At 67.6% G+C, this 14,265-nt stretch overlaps 2 protein-coding genes across 2 annotated transcripts in view; one reads left to right on the forward strand and one right to left on the reverse strand.

Moving 5' to 3' along the window:
• Positions 1–2,275: 2,275 nt before the first annotated feature.
• TRAPPC1 (trafficking protein particle complex 1) lies at positions 2,276–4,295 on the reverse strand. Its single transcript, XM_026660374.2, has 5 exons — positions 4,242–4,295; positions 3,700–3,798; positions 3,405–3,475; positions 2,795–2,933; positions 2,276–2,514 (listed from the first exon to the last, which is right to left on the reverse strand). The coding sequence occupies exons 2-5, from the start codon at positions 3,796–3,798 to the stop codon at positions 2,386–2,388; spliced, it is 438 nt and encodes a 145-aa protein (XP_026516159.1). The 5' UTR covers positions 4,242–4,295; the 3' UTR covers positions 2,276–2,385.
• Positions 4,296–4,894: 599 nt separating this feature from the next.
• CNTROB (centrobin, centriole duplication and spindle assembly protein) overlaps positions 4,895–14,265 on the forward strand; it is an 11,824-nt gene continuing 2,453 nt past the window's right edge. Inside the window, exons 1-14 of the mRNA XM_029913633.1 lie at positions 4,895–4,996; positions 5,498–5,843; positions 5,926–6,016; positions 7,097–7,178; positions 7,429–7,594; positions 10,328–10,444; positions 10,594–10,710; positions 10,795–10,893; positions 11,421–11,636; positions 12,145–12,291; positions 12,567–12,700; positions 12,831–12,956; positions 13,099–13,276; positions 13,635–13,992. Coding sequence (XP_029769493.1) covers positions 5,571–5,843; positions 5,926–6,016; positions 7,097–7,178; positions 7,429–7,594; positions 10,328–10,444; positions 10,594–10,710; positions 10,795–10,893; positions 11,421–11,636; positions 12,145–12,291; positions 12,567–12,700; positions 12,831–12,956; positions 13,099–13,276; positions 13,635–13,992 — 2,104 coding nt within the window. The 5' untranslated portion in view covers positions 4,895–4,996; positions 5,498–5,570. The remainder of the gene's footprint in view (positions 4,997–5,497; positions 5,844–5,925; positions 6,017–7,096; positions 7,179–7,428; positions 7,595–10,327; positions 10,445–10,593; positions 10,711–10,794; positions 10,894–11,420; positions 11,637–12,144; positions 12,292–12,566; positions 12,701–12,830; positions 12,957–13,098; positions 13,277–13,634; positions 13,993–14,265) is intronic.

The following is a 14,265-nucleotide window of genomic DNA, read 5'->3' on the forward strand; positions in this document are numbered from 1 at the left end:
ACCATATCACCATGACAGCAGCTTCCAGGAGTGACCAGATTAGCTAAGCTGCTTAAGGGAACAGGAGGCCAGCAGCCTGGGTTGGCTCAGAGCTGGGAGTGGGGGGAAGAAGGGGCATCTGCCGGGGGGGAGGGGAAAGGGCCCTTACACAGTGTGCGTGTGTGGCGGGGCTAGATCACCCTGTGGTGTCCAGGCATCCCCCACGCTGTGGGTTCACCAAGGGAATCTCTCTCCAGGAGCCTGACAAGCATGGGGGCTGGGAGCCAGGACTCCTGGGTTCTCTCCCCAGCTCTGGGGGTGGGGGGGGGGGTCATCAGTGAGAGGGCACATGGTTTCTATCCCCACACAGGGCCTGTGAGGGCATTATGGGGGAGCAGGGTACCCAGGACTCATCCCCTGCTATGTCCACGGAGTGCCAGCCTGGCTGGGCCCAGCTCCTGGGAGCGGGTGCCAGGCCGACCCGCAGCCCTGGAAGGGTTAATGCTGACAGCGCTGCTCAGATCCCGGTATTTGGGGCTGTCAGGGAATTAAAGCACCAGCATCGTGCAAAAAACTAATGCCCAATGCGCCACCTGGCACCAGATTACCTCCACCCCCCGCCGCAGCACAGCTCCGCTCGCACAGGGGACCCTATGGAAGCCGGCGATGGAGCCCACAGAGCCAGGGAGAGAATCCAGGAGTCCTGGCTCCCGGGCCCCCCTGCTCTAACCCACCAGCCCCCACTCTCCTCCCAGAGCCAGGGAGAGAACCCAGGAGTCCTGGCTCCTGGGCCCCCCTGCTCTAACCCACCAGCCCCCACTCTCCTCCCAGAGCCAGGGAGAGAACCCAGGAGTCCTGGCTCCCAGCCCCCCCTGCTCTAACCCACCAGCCCCCCCACTCCTCTCCCAGAGACAGGGAGAGAGCCCAGGAGTCCTGGCTCCCAGCCCCCTCTGCTCTAACCACTAGACCTGACTCAGACTCAGTTTCCCTCTGTGTTTTGCATGGCTACCCCGGGGGGGGCGGGGGGGCGGGGAAGAAAGGGTTACGCCTGCTTTCGGGGTAGGTGCGGCTGTCATCTTGGGGTCTGGGGCCACAGCTCGTTCAGGGAGGGCTTGTGAGCCCCACCAAGGTGGCCTCCAGCCAGACGGTGGGCTATCTCCCACAACTCAACAGTTGCTCCCTCGCCAGTGGGACGCTCCGGCCCGCAGCAGCAGCCGCCTCGGGAAGCCATGAGGGGCCCCACCCGGAACCACAGCCGCCCTCCCAGCCCAAGTACAAGGTCACCCCCCCCACAATTCTGCTCCCAGCTCTGGGAGGGGGAGCGGGGAGCCAGGACTCCTGGGTTCCGCCCAGATGGGAACCAGCCGCAGCCCTTCCCCGGCGCTGGTACCTGAGCGTCCCGGCAGGGGATTAGAGGAATTATCTCCAACAGACACTCCCCAGCACAGGCAGCAGGCGCTACCTTTTAGCACCAGGTGCCACATGGCACCACCTGGTGCCACCCTCCCCCCACACTGCTTCTGGGCCAGCCCCCAGCTGGCAAATACAGGGTTAACAGGGATAGTCCTCCCTCTCCCCAGCATGACAGGGGAGCCGGCGCCCCCTAGAGGGGACAGGCCCAGTGCCCCATTCCCCACCCCCCTGCGCCAGCCAGTCCCCACCCTGCAGCTGGATGGGCCCAAGGCAAGATGCTTGCTGACTGTGCCGACCCCGGTCTGTCCAGCAGCAGCGGGTGCCCCCCATTGCCAGATACGAGCTGGTGCCCTCTGCCCCATGCCCGCTCCCCGGGGGGCCAGAGGCGCCGGCACTGAAGGGAAGGCCACTGGAATGGGAGAGCAACACTTTAATTCACCAAGGAGCCTCTGCCATGGAACTGGAATCTGCTCAGGACAACCCCAACAACCGCCCAGCTCATGGAAGGTCTCAACATGCCCACTAATGCCACACTGAACAGGAGAAGCGTGTCCCACTTGGCAAAGGGCTGGGAGCCAGGACTCCTGGGTTCTCTCCCGGGCTCCACCTGGACGGGATTGGGGTCTAGGGCAGAGAAGGATGAAAGTCAGGAACCCTCCTCACTCCTGAGCTCCTGCTCTAACCACCAGCCCCCACTCCCCTCCCATAGCCGGGGAGAGAACCCAGGAGTCCTGGCTCCCAGCCCAACATCCCTGCTCTATTCACTTAGACCCCACTCCCCTCCCAGACTGAGCGAGCCCCCCCCAGCTAGACCCCGGGGGGGGGGGGGGGGCCCCGCCCGGAGGGGACCGGGGGGAGGGGGGCCCCCCGGGCTCGGGGAGGGGGGCGGGGGGGGGGGGGTAAGCCAGGGGCAGCCCCACGTCTTGTGCGGAGGGCTGGGGTTTGGCTGGTAGAGAGGCGCGGTGGGTGCCAGCTGCGGGGGGGTTGGGGGGCTCATCCGGCCCGGGCCGAGAAGAAGGGCAGGCCCCGGATGAAGCCGTCCAGCTTGGCGTGGAAGAGCTCACTCTGGATGGGTTCGCTCAGGCTGCACAGCGGGTTCTTCACCACGAACTCCACGTAGATCTGGGGGAGGGAAGAGAACCCAGGAGTCCTGGTTCCTGCTCTAACCCACCAGCCCCCACTCCCCTCCCAGAGCCGGGGAGAGAACCCAGGAGTCCTGGCTCCCAGCCCCTCCTGCTCTGATCCACAAGCCCTCACTCCCCTCCCAGAGCCAGGGAGAGAACCCAGGAGTCCTGGCTCCCAACCCCCGCCCCCAAGCAGGGCCCAGGCGCTGTGGGGCCAGGCCCAGGCGCTGGCGCTGTGGGGCCAGGCCCAGGCGCTGTGGGGCCAGGCCCAGGCTCACGTTGCTGTAGATCTGGTGGAGCACATCTCGGATGTTGCCGACGCCCAGGTCTGTGTTCATGACGACCTTGAGCCCGCTGGGTGTCTCGTAATAATGCAGCTTGTACTTGCTGGTCTGAAAGGCCAGGAACCCGTCCTTCCTGCACCCGCAGGGCTAAGGAGTGTGATGGGGTCTGGCCCCCGCCCCGGAGAGACACCCCCGAAAACTCCCCAACCCCAGCCCGGGCATGTGGATCAAGAACCTCCCCCATGCCACACAGCCCTTCGCATGGACAGAGAACCCCCCCCACACCCCCCCTGGCCCCCCCAGCCCATCGCATGGACAGACCCCCCCCCCCCCCCCACCCCCCCCCCTCCTGGGCCCCCCAGCTCATCACATGGATAGAGACCCCCCCAACCCTACACAGCCCCCTGCTGGGCCCCCCAGCTCATCACATGGATAGAGATTCCCCCCCTCCCCCACAGCCCCCTGCTGGGCCCTCCAGCTCATCACATGGATAGAGACTGCCCCAGACTCTACATATCCTCCCAGCCCATCACATGCCTACAGACCCCCGCCCCTGCACAGCCCCTGCCCCCCAGCGGAGCCCCACGGCGGGGCGGAAGGATACATGTCGACGGGGCTCATCTTGCCGACAAAGGAGCGCATGGAGAAGAGCATGCCATACATGAGTTTGAACTCCTGGGGGGCAGCGAGAGAGAGGGCAGTGTGAGACCCCCCCCTCGCCACAACGGGGCTGGGGTGGGTAGGAGAACGTGCACCCCCGCCCCACTGGGGTGGCTGCCGCCATGGCTAGCTAAGGGCCCCCGGGTCTCTCCTGGCGCCCCATGGGCTCAGCCGCCCAGGAAGCAAGAGTCTGGGCCCGGCCGACCGAGGTGTGGGGGGGGGCGGGAGGGGGGTCTCACCTCCTCCTTGGAGATGCCGGCCTGTTTCTTGCGGTGCCACTCGCTGTAGTGCAGGCAGATCCCGTTGCGGTCGAAGAGGTACAGGTTGTGCACCGTCATCTGTGGGACGGAAAGGGGCAGGGCATGGGGGTAATGGGCACACAAGAGGGCAGGGCACGGGGGGAGATGGTCAAACAAGGGGGCGGGGGGGAGAGACCTTCGTTACTGGGCTCATTAATTTCCTTCTGCTTTTCTCCCTCTCCCTGACCCTGCAGCTCCGCCCCTCCCAAGCCCCCCACATGGAGCCCCACAGCCCCCCCCCCCCCCCCCCGGCCCCTTCCCCCCCCAACCAGCCCCGCCCCCGCACCCCACCCCTGCCCCCCAACAACCCCAACTCTGCCCCACCCCCAGGCTTTTCACCCCCAAACGAGCCCCAACCCTACCCCTGCCCCCCAAAACCAGCCCAACTCTGCCCCACCCCCGACCTTTTCACCTCGCCCCCCAAACCAGCCCTCCAACCCCGCCCCTTACCCCCATACCGCCCCACCCCCGCACTCTCAGACCTCTGCCGTTGCTGGCCCTAGCCCCGGCCCCAGCCCCGCCGCAGGCTTTTTCCCTTCCGCGCCGCCGCTTCCGCTTCCGCCCCGCCCCGCGCGCCGGCCCTTGCCCCGCACCAAGATGGCGGCGGCCGCCTCGCGCCCAGGTGACCGGTGGGCGGGAGGGGAGGGGAGTGGCGCGCGGGGATGGTGGCGGGGAGTCGGTTGGCGGGGCGGGGCTGGGCGGTGTGAGGGAAGAGGGTGGGGCTGGGGATGAGGAGGGGCGGGGCTGAAGCGTCGCGGGGCGGGGGGGTGGAGCAGTGGGGGCGGGGCTGGAAGAGCAGTTGAGGGGGGTGAGGCTGGGCAGCCTCATGGGAGGGGGGGATTCCGGGGAGGGGTTTTTCCTAAGGGGGAGAGACAGGAGCCTTATGGGACTGGAGGAGACCCCTGTGGTGCTGGAGGAGGGGCTGGGCTGGGGGAGATTCCTATGGGGCTGGGCTGGGGGGGGTGACCCCTGTGGGGCTGGAGGAGGGGCTGGGCTGGGGGAGACCCCTGTGGGGCTGGAGGCAGTGAGCCCCTGTGGGGGGAGGGGCTAAGGGAATCATGGGGGGATGGGGAGACCCTGGTGGTGCTGGTGGCCTGGCTGGGTCCCCCCCTGACTGCTCTGTGCCCCCCCAACCCCCGCACCCCCAGGGTCTGTGCGGAGCCAGAGCCTGGAGCGCCCCCCGGCAGCTGTTGCCCTGGTGTGAGGGGCCCAGCACCTTCCCCATCACCTCTGGCAGGTGAGTGCCGCTGCCTGCCCCATAGCAGGGTCCCCCCCTCCCTGGGGATTGCCCCACTGGTTGACACCCCCAGGGGGGCTGGAGCGGCCTCTACACCAGCTCCTGCCCCCGTGGCTGGGCCAGAGCCACAGGGCCAAGGGTGCGGGGGTGACTCCAACCTGCCCTGATTGATGAGACATGTGGGGGTCCAATATGCTCAGGACTCCTGGGTTCTCTCCCCATCTCTGGGGGGGGAGAGGGGGCTGGTGGGTTAGAGCAGGGGGGGCTGGGAGCCAGGACTCCTGGGTTCTCTCCCCGGCTCTGGGAAGGGAGTGGGGTGGGGGGCTAGTTGTTAGAATGGGGGTGGTGGTTGGGAAGCCAGGACTCCTGGGTTCTATCCTGGCTGTGTGTGTGTATGTGTGTCAGAGTCCCTCTACTGCTCTCAGCTGGGGGGATTCCTGGCGGTGTGTGGGTCTGTGGCTGTCTGTGTGTGTCAGAGCCTCTCTATTGCTCACAACCAAGGGGGACTCCCCAGGCGACAAGTTCCCAGTCCCTTCGGCTGCGCTTTTCCCCCCGGCGAGCGCGCGGCCCCCCCATGGCGGAGAAGGGCCCCTGCCCCGGGCTGGACGCCTCCCTACGCAGCGAGGACCTGCTCAGCGACATGGAGCCGCTGCCCCTCTCGGCCCCGGCCACGCCGGCCCAGCCCTTCGGCTCTGAGGTGACGGCCCAGCTCTACGCCTCCCTGCGCCGGAGCCGTCAGGCCGAGCTGGACGCCTGCTCCCAGCTGCAGCCGCCCGACCTGGACGCCCTGGCCGAGGAGCTGAACCGCACACTTTCAGTCGGGGTGGAGGCTAGTGCCCGCAGGAAGGTGAGGAGGGGGGATGTGGGGCGGGGTGGTGGGGCCGGCCGTGGGGCCGGGCGGCATTGACGGCCGTGTCTGGCTCCTCCAGCAGGGCGGCGAGTCACGGCATGTGGCCGAGATGGAGACCGTGAGGTCGCGCCTGCGGACCATGCTGCAGGATTCCCGTGAACTGCCCTCTGGTGAGTGGGGTGGGGGGCACTCTCCCCTGGCAGTCAGGGCTGGAGTGGGAACAGCCGCCCCGCCCCAGAGGTGGCCGCATTTCAGCGTCGGGCAAGGAGTCCATGGATAATCAGCTGCCCCGCCCCAGAGGTAGCTGCATCTCAGCGTTGGGCGAGGGGTCCCTGGGTAACCGGCCGTCCCGCCCCAGAAGTGACTGCATCTCAGCGCCGGGTGAGGGGTCCGGGCGAGGGGTCCCTGTGTAACAAGCCGCCCCGCCCCACAGGTGGCTGCATCTCAGCATCAGACGAGGGGTCCCTCTATAAATAGCTGCTCTAGCTGTTGGTGCATTTCAGTGTTGGCCCTATGTAACCAGCCGCCCTGCCCCAGAGGTGGCCGCATCTCAGCGCCGGACGAGGGGTCCCTGGGTAACCGGCTGCCCCGCCCCAGAGGTGGCCGCATCTCAGCACCGGGCGAGGGGTCCCTGGTTAACCAGCTGCCCCGCTCCAGAGGTGGCCGCATCTCCAGGCCAGGCGAGGGATCTCTGCACATGCCGTAGGTTAGGGGTGGCTTATGGTTACAAGACTTGCTAGGTTACCTTGGGCCATCACAGGTTCCCTTTCGCTCCCCTCCTGCTCCACGGGAGGGGAGGGGGTTCTCCCCAAGGAACCATTTAGCCCTCTCCAGCCCCCCCACTCTTTTTCCTCTCTCCTTGCAAAGTGCGGCAGGGCCCGCAGGGGGCACTGTGGCAGTGCCCTGCCATGCCAGGGAGCAGAGCACAGCACAGAGCCGCTGGGTCCGGGTCAGCTCAGCCCACCGTGAAGCTGCCTGGCCCCTGTGTGAGGGAACAGTGCTGCCCTGCCTGGGCCCTTGCTCTAACCCACCAGCCCCCACCCCCCTCCAGAGCTGGGGAGAGAACCCAGGAGTCCTGGCTCCCAGCCCCCCCTGCTCTAACCACTAGCCCATACTCCCCTCCCAGAGCCAGGGGGTGGTTGTGTTGCAAGGGGAGCAGCACGCACTGCCCATGGGGTGGGACACGGGGGCCGGAGCTCCCCAGCAGATCTGGAGGACGGGGTTGCTGAGCAGCTGGCCCCGTTCTCCAGCAGGGGGCGCCCTCGGCTTGGGGACGGCAGAGCGGAGGGGCGACGGCTCCGTTGAGAGCGACAGTACCACTGCCCTCCTCGCGTGAGTGCTGGCGGGGGCGGGGGGGGAAAGCAGGTTAAAGTCAGACTGTTATTGGGCTGCCCCGCCCCAGAGGTGGCTGCAACTCAGCACTGGGCGAGGGGTCCCTGTGTCACCAGCTGCCCCACCCCAGAGGCGGCTGTGTCTCGGCGTCGGCACCCACAGACGCCCTGGAGAGAGCTCGGGGCGGGGCTGTGGATGCCGAGCTGTGCTGGCCTGTCCGGGAGCCCCCTAACCCCCTGCCCTCTTTCAGCGCCAGGCCCCTGCAGGAGCTGTCCCCTCCCGGCTCGGTGTGCGGCCTGGAGGAGCTGTTTCCCCGCTATGCCAGCCTGCGCCTGGGCACCCCCCCTGAGCCCGCGCCCTCCACGGAGCCCCAGCTGCTGAAGGAGGCGTTGGCCAAGGAGCGGGCCCGCCGGAAGGTGAGGGGCTGGGCGCCGGGCTGGTCTTCCAGGATCCTTTGCGCCCAGCTCTTACCGTGAATGTATTTCCAGGGAGCGGTGTACCCAGTACGTGTGTGTACCAGCGGTGTATACACGTGGAGGGGAGGGTGTACAGGGGTGTGTGTAGATGTGAACCTGGGGGACTGTGTGCCCTGTGTGTGCTGACCTGGTGGGTGTGGAGGGGTGTATACCTGGGGAGGGACGTACCCAGAGTGTATGAGTGTGTAAACACATGCCAGAGGGGTTGTGGGTGTGTACCTGGGCTGTGGGCATGTGTTTACACGTACTGGGGCTGGACAGGCATGTGTACCCAGGGAGGGGTGTACCCAAGCTGTGGGTGTTTACACGTACCGGAGCTGGGTGGGCCGGTCTACCCAGTTAGGGGTGTACCTGGGGTGGAGGTGTGTGCTGGGTGGCCGGGTGTACCTGGGGAGGTGTGTAACCAGGCATTCTGTGTGTGTGTGTTTACATTACAGGGTGTACCTGGGGCAGGGGAGTGGGTTTATATGAACCAGTGCTGTGCAGGCGGGTGTACCTGAGGAGGGGTGTACGCGGGGTGGTGTGTGTATGTTTACACGTGCCGGGGCTGAGCGGGCGAGTGTACTCAGGGAGGGCTGTACACCACCGGGGTGGTGTGTGTGTTTTATACGTACCGGGGCTTGGCGGGTGGGTGTGTCACAGACTCCCAGATCGTGCCCACTCTTGGCCCTGTGCGGTCCGTGGGGGGATCCCCTTCCAGTGCGACAGCCCTTCTCGGGGGTCCACTCTCTCTCGGGGTTAGGCCCCATGCACCTCTCGGAGCCTTAGCACGTCTGTCTCTGCCGTGGGCCCCCTCAGGGAGTCCACTCACTCTGGACCCCCAGGGCCTCCACCCCCCGAAGGGGTTGATGCAACCCTGTTCTCTAGACTGGAGTGACTCTTAGCCAGCGTAAAACAGGAGGGTTTATTGAGAGGTGAACACAGCACAGGAAACTCTGACCCTCAGGCCTGGCCTCCCTCAGCCCAGCACATCCCAGTCTCTCTGCCTCCAGGTGGGCTCTGTCTGCTCCCCCTCTCTAGCCCAGAGCCCCCCTGCTCCCAGCTGGGCATCTGATCTCACCGGCCCCAAGCCCCGCCTCTGTCCATTGTCTTCTCTCCAGGTAAACAAGGTCGTAAACAGGGTCACTGGGCCTCCTCTCCCCTCTTTTGTCCTCTGGCCCGCTCTGGCTGGAACCGGCTGGTTAGGTCACGGGGTCCTCTCTTTACAGCCCATGGTCCTCCCACTGGCCAGAACCAGCTGCGACTCCTGCGCTGCGTCTCCGGGTCGTCAGGTCACCAGTTGCTGGGGTGTCCATTCTCCAGGGCATTGGCTGGGGTCCCAAGTTCCCTCTCCGGTCCTCTGTAACAACAAACTCCCTCTCCCCTCACCTCGTTAAACCAGTAACACCCAGGGACACTGAGTCCCACTCCCTCTGCATGAAAATCCCCCACTTTGTCACAGGGTGTACCTGGGGTGGTGTGTGTGTGTTTACACGTCCCGGGGCTGGGTGGGCGGGTGTACTCAGGGAGGGGTGTATGCGGGGTGGTGTGTGTGATTTTACATGTGCTGGGTGTACCTGGGCAGGGTGTAGCCAGGCTGTGTGCCTGCTGTGTGTGTGTGTGTACTTGGAGGGGCGTGGGGCTGGCGAAGGCGATTCTAACCCATCGCGATGGGATGCAGGGCTAGATGGGCACATTGATCTGATCTGATCTGGGGTGGGGGTGGGGTGAGAGGGACCCCCAGCTGGGTGGACCCATTGAACTGCCCATGGGGGGGCGTACTGGAGCTCAGGATCAGCACTCCTGGGTTCTCTCCCCAGCTCTGGGAGGGGAGTGGGGGCCGGTGGGTTAGAGCAGGGGGGCTGGGAGCCAGGACTCCTGGGTTCTCTCCCTGGCACTGGGAAGGGAGTGGGGGCTGGTGGGTTAGAGCAGGGGGGGCTGGGAGCCAGGACTCCTGGGTTCTCCCCCCAGCTCTGGGAGGGCAGTGGGGGCTGGTGAATTAGAGCGGGGGGGCTGGGAGCCAGGATTCCTGGGTTCTCTCCCCGGCTCTGGGAGGGGAGTGGGGGCTGGTGGGTTAGAGCAGGTGGGGCTGGGAGCCAGGACTCCTGGGTTCTCTCCCCGGCTCTGGGAGGGGAGTGGGGTCAAGTGGTTAGATTGGGGGCGGGGCGGCGGCAGGCTGGGAGCCAGAACTCCTGGGTTCTCTCTCAGATCCTCCAGGAGTCCTGGCTTTCCCCCCCTCCACTAGCCCCCAGTGAGGGGGGAGGTGGAATCTGATGGTCCCCGCTGATGGGGCGAAGAAGGGACCGTTTGTCACCCACTGCCCCTGGATACTGGGTGCATCCTCAGGGCAGGCCGCTGTGCCCGGGCAGAAGCCGAGGGGAGCCAGCTCCTGGGGCAGGGAATGGGGCCCCTGCTGGCCTCTCAGGAACAGCCCTGCCTTACCCTGCCAGCCCGTCCGGGGGCGGGGGGGGGGTGCTTTGTGGCCCTCGTTACCCTGAAGTGCTGTCTATGGGGTGCGCTCAGCTGTGTTTGGGCGCATGTCATATGCCCCGTACTGCTAGCCACTTGGGGGATTCCCCGGGCACTGGTGGGTTTGGTGCGGTGGGTCTCGGCTGAAGCTGTGGCATGGCCAGCAGGGAGCTGGGGGGCAACCCCACCCCCCCGCCCCGGTACTGACCCCTGCTTTCCTCGCAGCACTGTGAGCGGCACGTGCAGGGCCTGCAGAGCCGGGCCCTGGAGCTGCAGCAGCAGCTGGCCGCAGCCATCTCCGCTGACATGAAGAAGGACAGTATGATCGAGCAGCTGGACAAGGTGAGCAGGGGCTGTGGGTCGGGAGTGAGGGGCACTGGCAGGGCTGCGTGGGGGGCAGGGCTGGGCTAGTAGGGGGCTGCAGGTCGGGAGTGAGGGGCGCCGGCAGGGCCGTTCCCAATGACGCACTCTTTTGCCCTCTCCTCTGGCAGACCCTGGCCAAGGTGGTGGAGGGTTGGAACCGGCAGGAGGCAGAGCGGACGGAGCTGCTGCGGGGGCTCCAGGCGGAGAAGGAGGCGGTGCAGCGAGCGCTGAGTGAGCAGCAGGAGGTGAGTGGCGGGCTGGCGGGGGGACGCTGGTGGCCGAGCTGCCCGCCCGGTGCAGCCCTGAGCCCTGATGCGTCTCCCCCGCAGAGGGCGTTGCAGCTGGAGGTGCGGCTGGAGCAGGCGCAGGAGGCCCTGAGCCAGGAGCAGCAGGCGGCGAGCCAGCAGCGTGAGGAGGCAGCAGTGCTGGTAAGAGTCCCCTGCCTGAGCTGGAGCCCCACGGCTGGGGGGTGCAGAAAGGGGCCCGTAGAGCCGAGCGCCGGAGCCCATGGGGACCTCAGCTCCCAGCATGCCCTGCTCTTCCTAGAGTCGAGTGCTGGAGCCCACAGGGACCACAGCTCCCAGCATGCTCTGCTTCCCGTATGGCTGGGCACCGGAGCCCACGGGGACAGCAGCTCCCAGCATGCCCTGCTCCTCGTAGAGCCGAGCGCCAGAGTCAATCGGTACTGCAGCTCCCTGCATGCCCTGCTCCCTGTAGAGCCGAGCACCAGAGCCAATCGGTACTGCAGCTCCCAGCATGCCCTGCTCCCCATAGGGCTGAGCGCCGGAGCCCATGGAGACCGCAGCTCCAAGCATGCCCTGCTCCCCGTAGAGTCGAGCACTGGAGCCCATGGGTACTGCAGCTCCTAGCATGCCTTGCTGCCCCTAGAACCGGGCCTGGTGCATGTTGGGCCGGGTGGCCCCTTTCACCCTTGTGTCCCGTCCCTCCCCCGCAGCAGGAGGAGAAGGCGGGGCTGCTGCGGAGCCTGGAGGCGGAGCGCCAGCGCGGGCGTGGGCTGCAGGTGGAGCGGGAGCACGGGCAGCGCCAGCTGGAGGTGCTGCGGGCCACGCTGGAGGAGCAGCAGGCGGGCTGGGCGCAGCGGGAGCGCCAGCTGGAGCAGCGTTGCCAGGCCCTGCAGGACGAGAGCGCTGGGCAGCTGGAGCGAGAGAAGGTGAGACCCCACACTGCCCTAAACAGGGAGCAGCACCCTGTGCCCGTCTCCCCTCTGCCCCTGCCAGAAGGGCACCCTGCCACTCTGCCCACACACCCCCCCCGGCGCCCCTTCCCACTGGCCGGGGGACTCCCCTGATGCCCCTCAGCTGGCCCGGTTTGCCCTTGTCATGCCCCCTTTGCCCCTCTCCCTCTGTGCCCCGTGCCCTGGGTGCCCCTGTCTCCTAGATGCCCAGTTCTGTTGCCACAACACCCCCCTCTGTGCCCCCTGGCTCCTACATCCTGCCCCCACTGCCTTCTGTGCCCAAACCCCACCTGTCTCCCCCACACTCCTGGGGTCCAGCTCTCTACCCCACGGCTCCCTCAGCCCCCTTGGGGGGAGTGGGGGCTAGTGGTTAGAGCAGGAGGGTGCTGGGAGCCAGGACTCCTGGGTTCTGTCTCTGCTGGAGCCGGGCAGTGCGGGGTAATGGTTAGCCTGGGGGCTGCCCATCTGGCTGTCCCTTTGCCAGGCGGCCGTGCAGTGGGAGGCCCAGCGCGCCGCGGACGCCCAGCAGGTCCTGGCCTCGGTGCAGGCCAACGCCCAGCGCCTGGAGAGCGAGCTGGAGGCAGCGCGGAGTGAGCGGGACGGGCTGCAGATGGAGATCAGCCTGGTGAAGGTACCGGGGGCTTTTCCCCTCTAGGGGGCGCTGGCTCCCACCCGGCCCCAGGGCAGGGATTGGCTGGTTCGGGGGCGGGGAATGGGGCAGGGGCCTGTCCCCTCTAGGGGGCACCGGCTCCCATCCGGCCCCAGGGCGGGGACTGGCTGGCTCAGGGGGGCAGAGAATGGGGCAGGGGCCTGTCCCCTCTAGGGGGTGCCGGCTCCCCTCCAGCCCCAGGGCGGGGACTAGCTCGAGGGGGTCCCTGGCTGCCAGCAGACCCCCTGTGCCCCCAGGCGCGGTGTGAGGCCCAGAAGGCGAAGCTGGAGGCAGAGCTGAAGGTGGCGCTGGAGCAGCAGGTGACGGAGAGGCTGGCGCGGGTGCACGAGGACAGCCTGCGGCAGACGGGTGCCATGCGGGAGCAGCACAGGTACCCCCCGATTCCTCGCCCCACGGCCGCCACCCCTCCCAGCCGCTTGGTCTCAGCTCCCTACGCGGGTGGGGCCGGAGGGGGACCCCGTGCCTGCTGCTCAGCCTGGCCCTTCTACCCCCCCCCTCAGGAAGCAGCTGCTGGAGCTCAGCGGGCACCACGAGCGGGAGCTAGGCAGTCAGCTGGCGCAGTTCCGGGTTGAGCTGGCCGAGCGCGAGGAGCGGCAGCGGCGCCTGGTTGAGGACTATGAGCTGAGGTACCGAGCGGGCACCGGGGGGCTGGTTATCCAGGGACCCCTCGCCCGGCGCTGAGATGCAGCCACCTCTGGGGTGGGCGGCTGGTTATCCAGGCCATGGGGCACCCCCACAGTAGAGTGCCGACACCCCCCTTCTCTGCAGGCTGGCCAGGCAGGAGGAGTCGGTGCGGGAGCTGCAGGCTGGGAAGTGGCGGCTGGAGGCCCAGCGAGCGGACATGGTCGCCCGGCTCCAGGCCATGATGCAGTCGCATTGGAACGAGGCCCTGCGCGTGCTGACTGGAGATTCCTCCTCGCAGTCTCCCGCCAAGGGCCCCCGCCAGGTGAGTGCCAGGGGAACCCAGGAGTCCTGGCCCCCCGCTCCCACCCCGCTCTAACCCACCAGTCCCCACTCCCCTCCCAGAGCCAGGGAGAGAACCCAGGAGTCCTGGCTCCCAGTCCCCCCTGCTCTAACCACCAGCCCCCACTCCACTCCCAGAGCGAGGGAGAGAACCCAGGAGTCCTGGCTCCCAGTCCCCCCTGCTCTAACCACCAGCCCCCACTCCACTCCCAGAGCCAGGGAGAGAACCCAGGAGTCCTGGCTCCCAACCACCCCTGCTCTAACCCACCAGCCCCCACTCCCCTACCAGAGCCGGGGAGAGAACCCAGGAGTCCTGTTCTTATCCCCTGCTGGTCTCTAAGCCCCCCCATCTCTTTGTCCCCCAACAGCCTTCCGACGCCGCCTCCCGCTCCGAGCCGGAGCACCTGGGCCAGCCCCCCAGCCCCGCCCCTCCCGGGAAGCCGGAGAGCTGGCAAGAGGACCCCTGCAGCGGTGCTGGGGACGGCGAGGGGGGCGGCTGGGCCTTCGCCCAAGCCGTGCCCCTGCAGCCCGTCACCCAGCGCAGCTCCCTGCCGGTGGCGCGGGGCCCCGAGCGCTTCCTGCCCCTGGCGCCCAGCGGGTGCGTCTCCGTTGAGCTGGCCCAGCTCCTGAACCAGAGCCTCCGGAGCCAGCTGGGTTTCCAGCCACTGGAGCCGCAGCTCGACGACTCCGCCAGCCCAGGTACGGGGTTCGGGCGTGCCCCCATCCCACTGCTAGCTCCGGGGAACCCCCAGCTGCACCCCGGCCGGGCGGGGGCCTGGTAGCAGCTCCCCCTGGCCTCCCTCGCCTGGCGGCTGGCTGAGATGCAGCTGGCTCGGGGTGGAGCGCGGGGCTGTTGGTGTGGGGACCACCTGGCCAGCATGAGAGGTGTCCCCTGCTCCCTGCCCCACAGTGCCCCCTAGCACCACCCTGGGGCCAGCCCTGCCTGCCAGGGGAGAGCGCCCCCTGCTGAGC

The sequence above is a fragment of the Terrapene carolina genome, unplaced genomic scaffold (assembly GCF_002925995.2).
Source record: "Terrapene carolina triunguis isolate 2854851 unplaced genomic scaffold, T_m_triunguis-2.0 Scaffold751, whole genome shotgun sequence".
In the NCBI taxonomy this organism is placed as follows: Eukaryota; Metazoa; Chordata; order Testudines; family Emydidae; genus Terrapene; species Terrapene triunguis.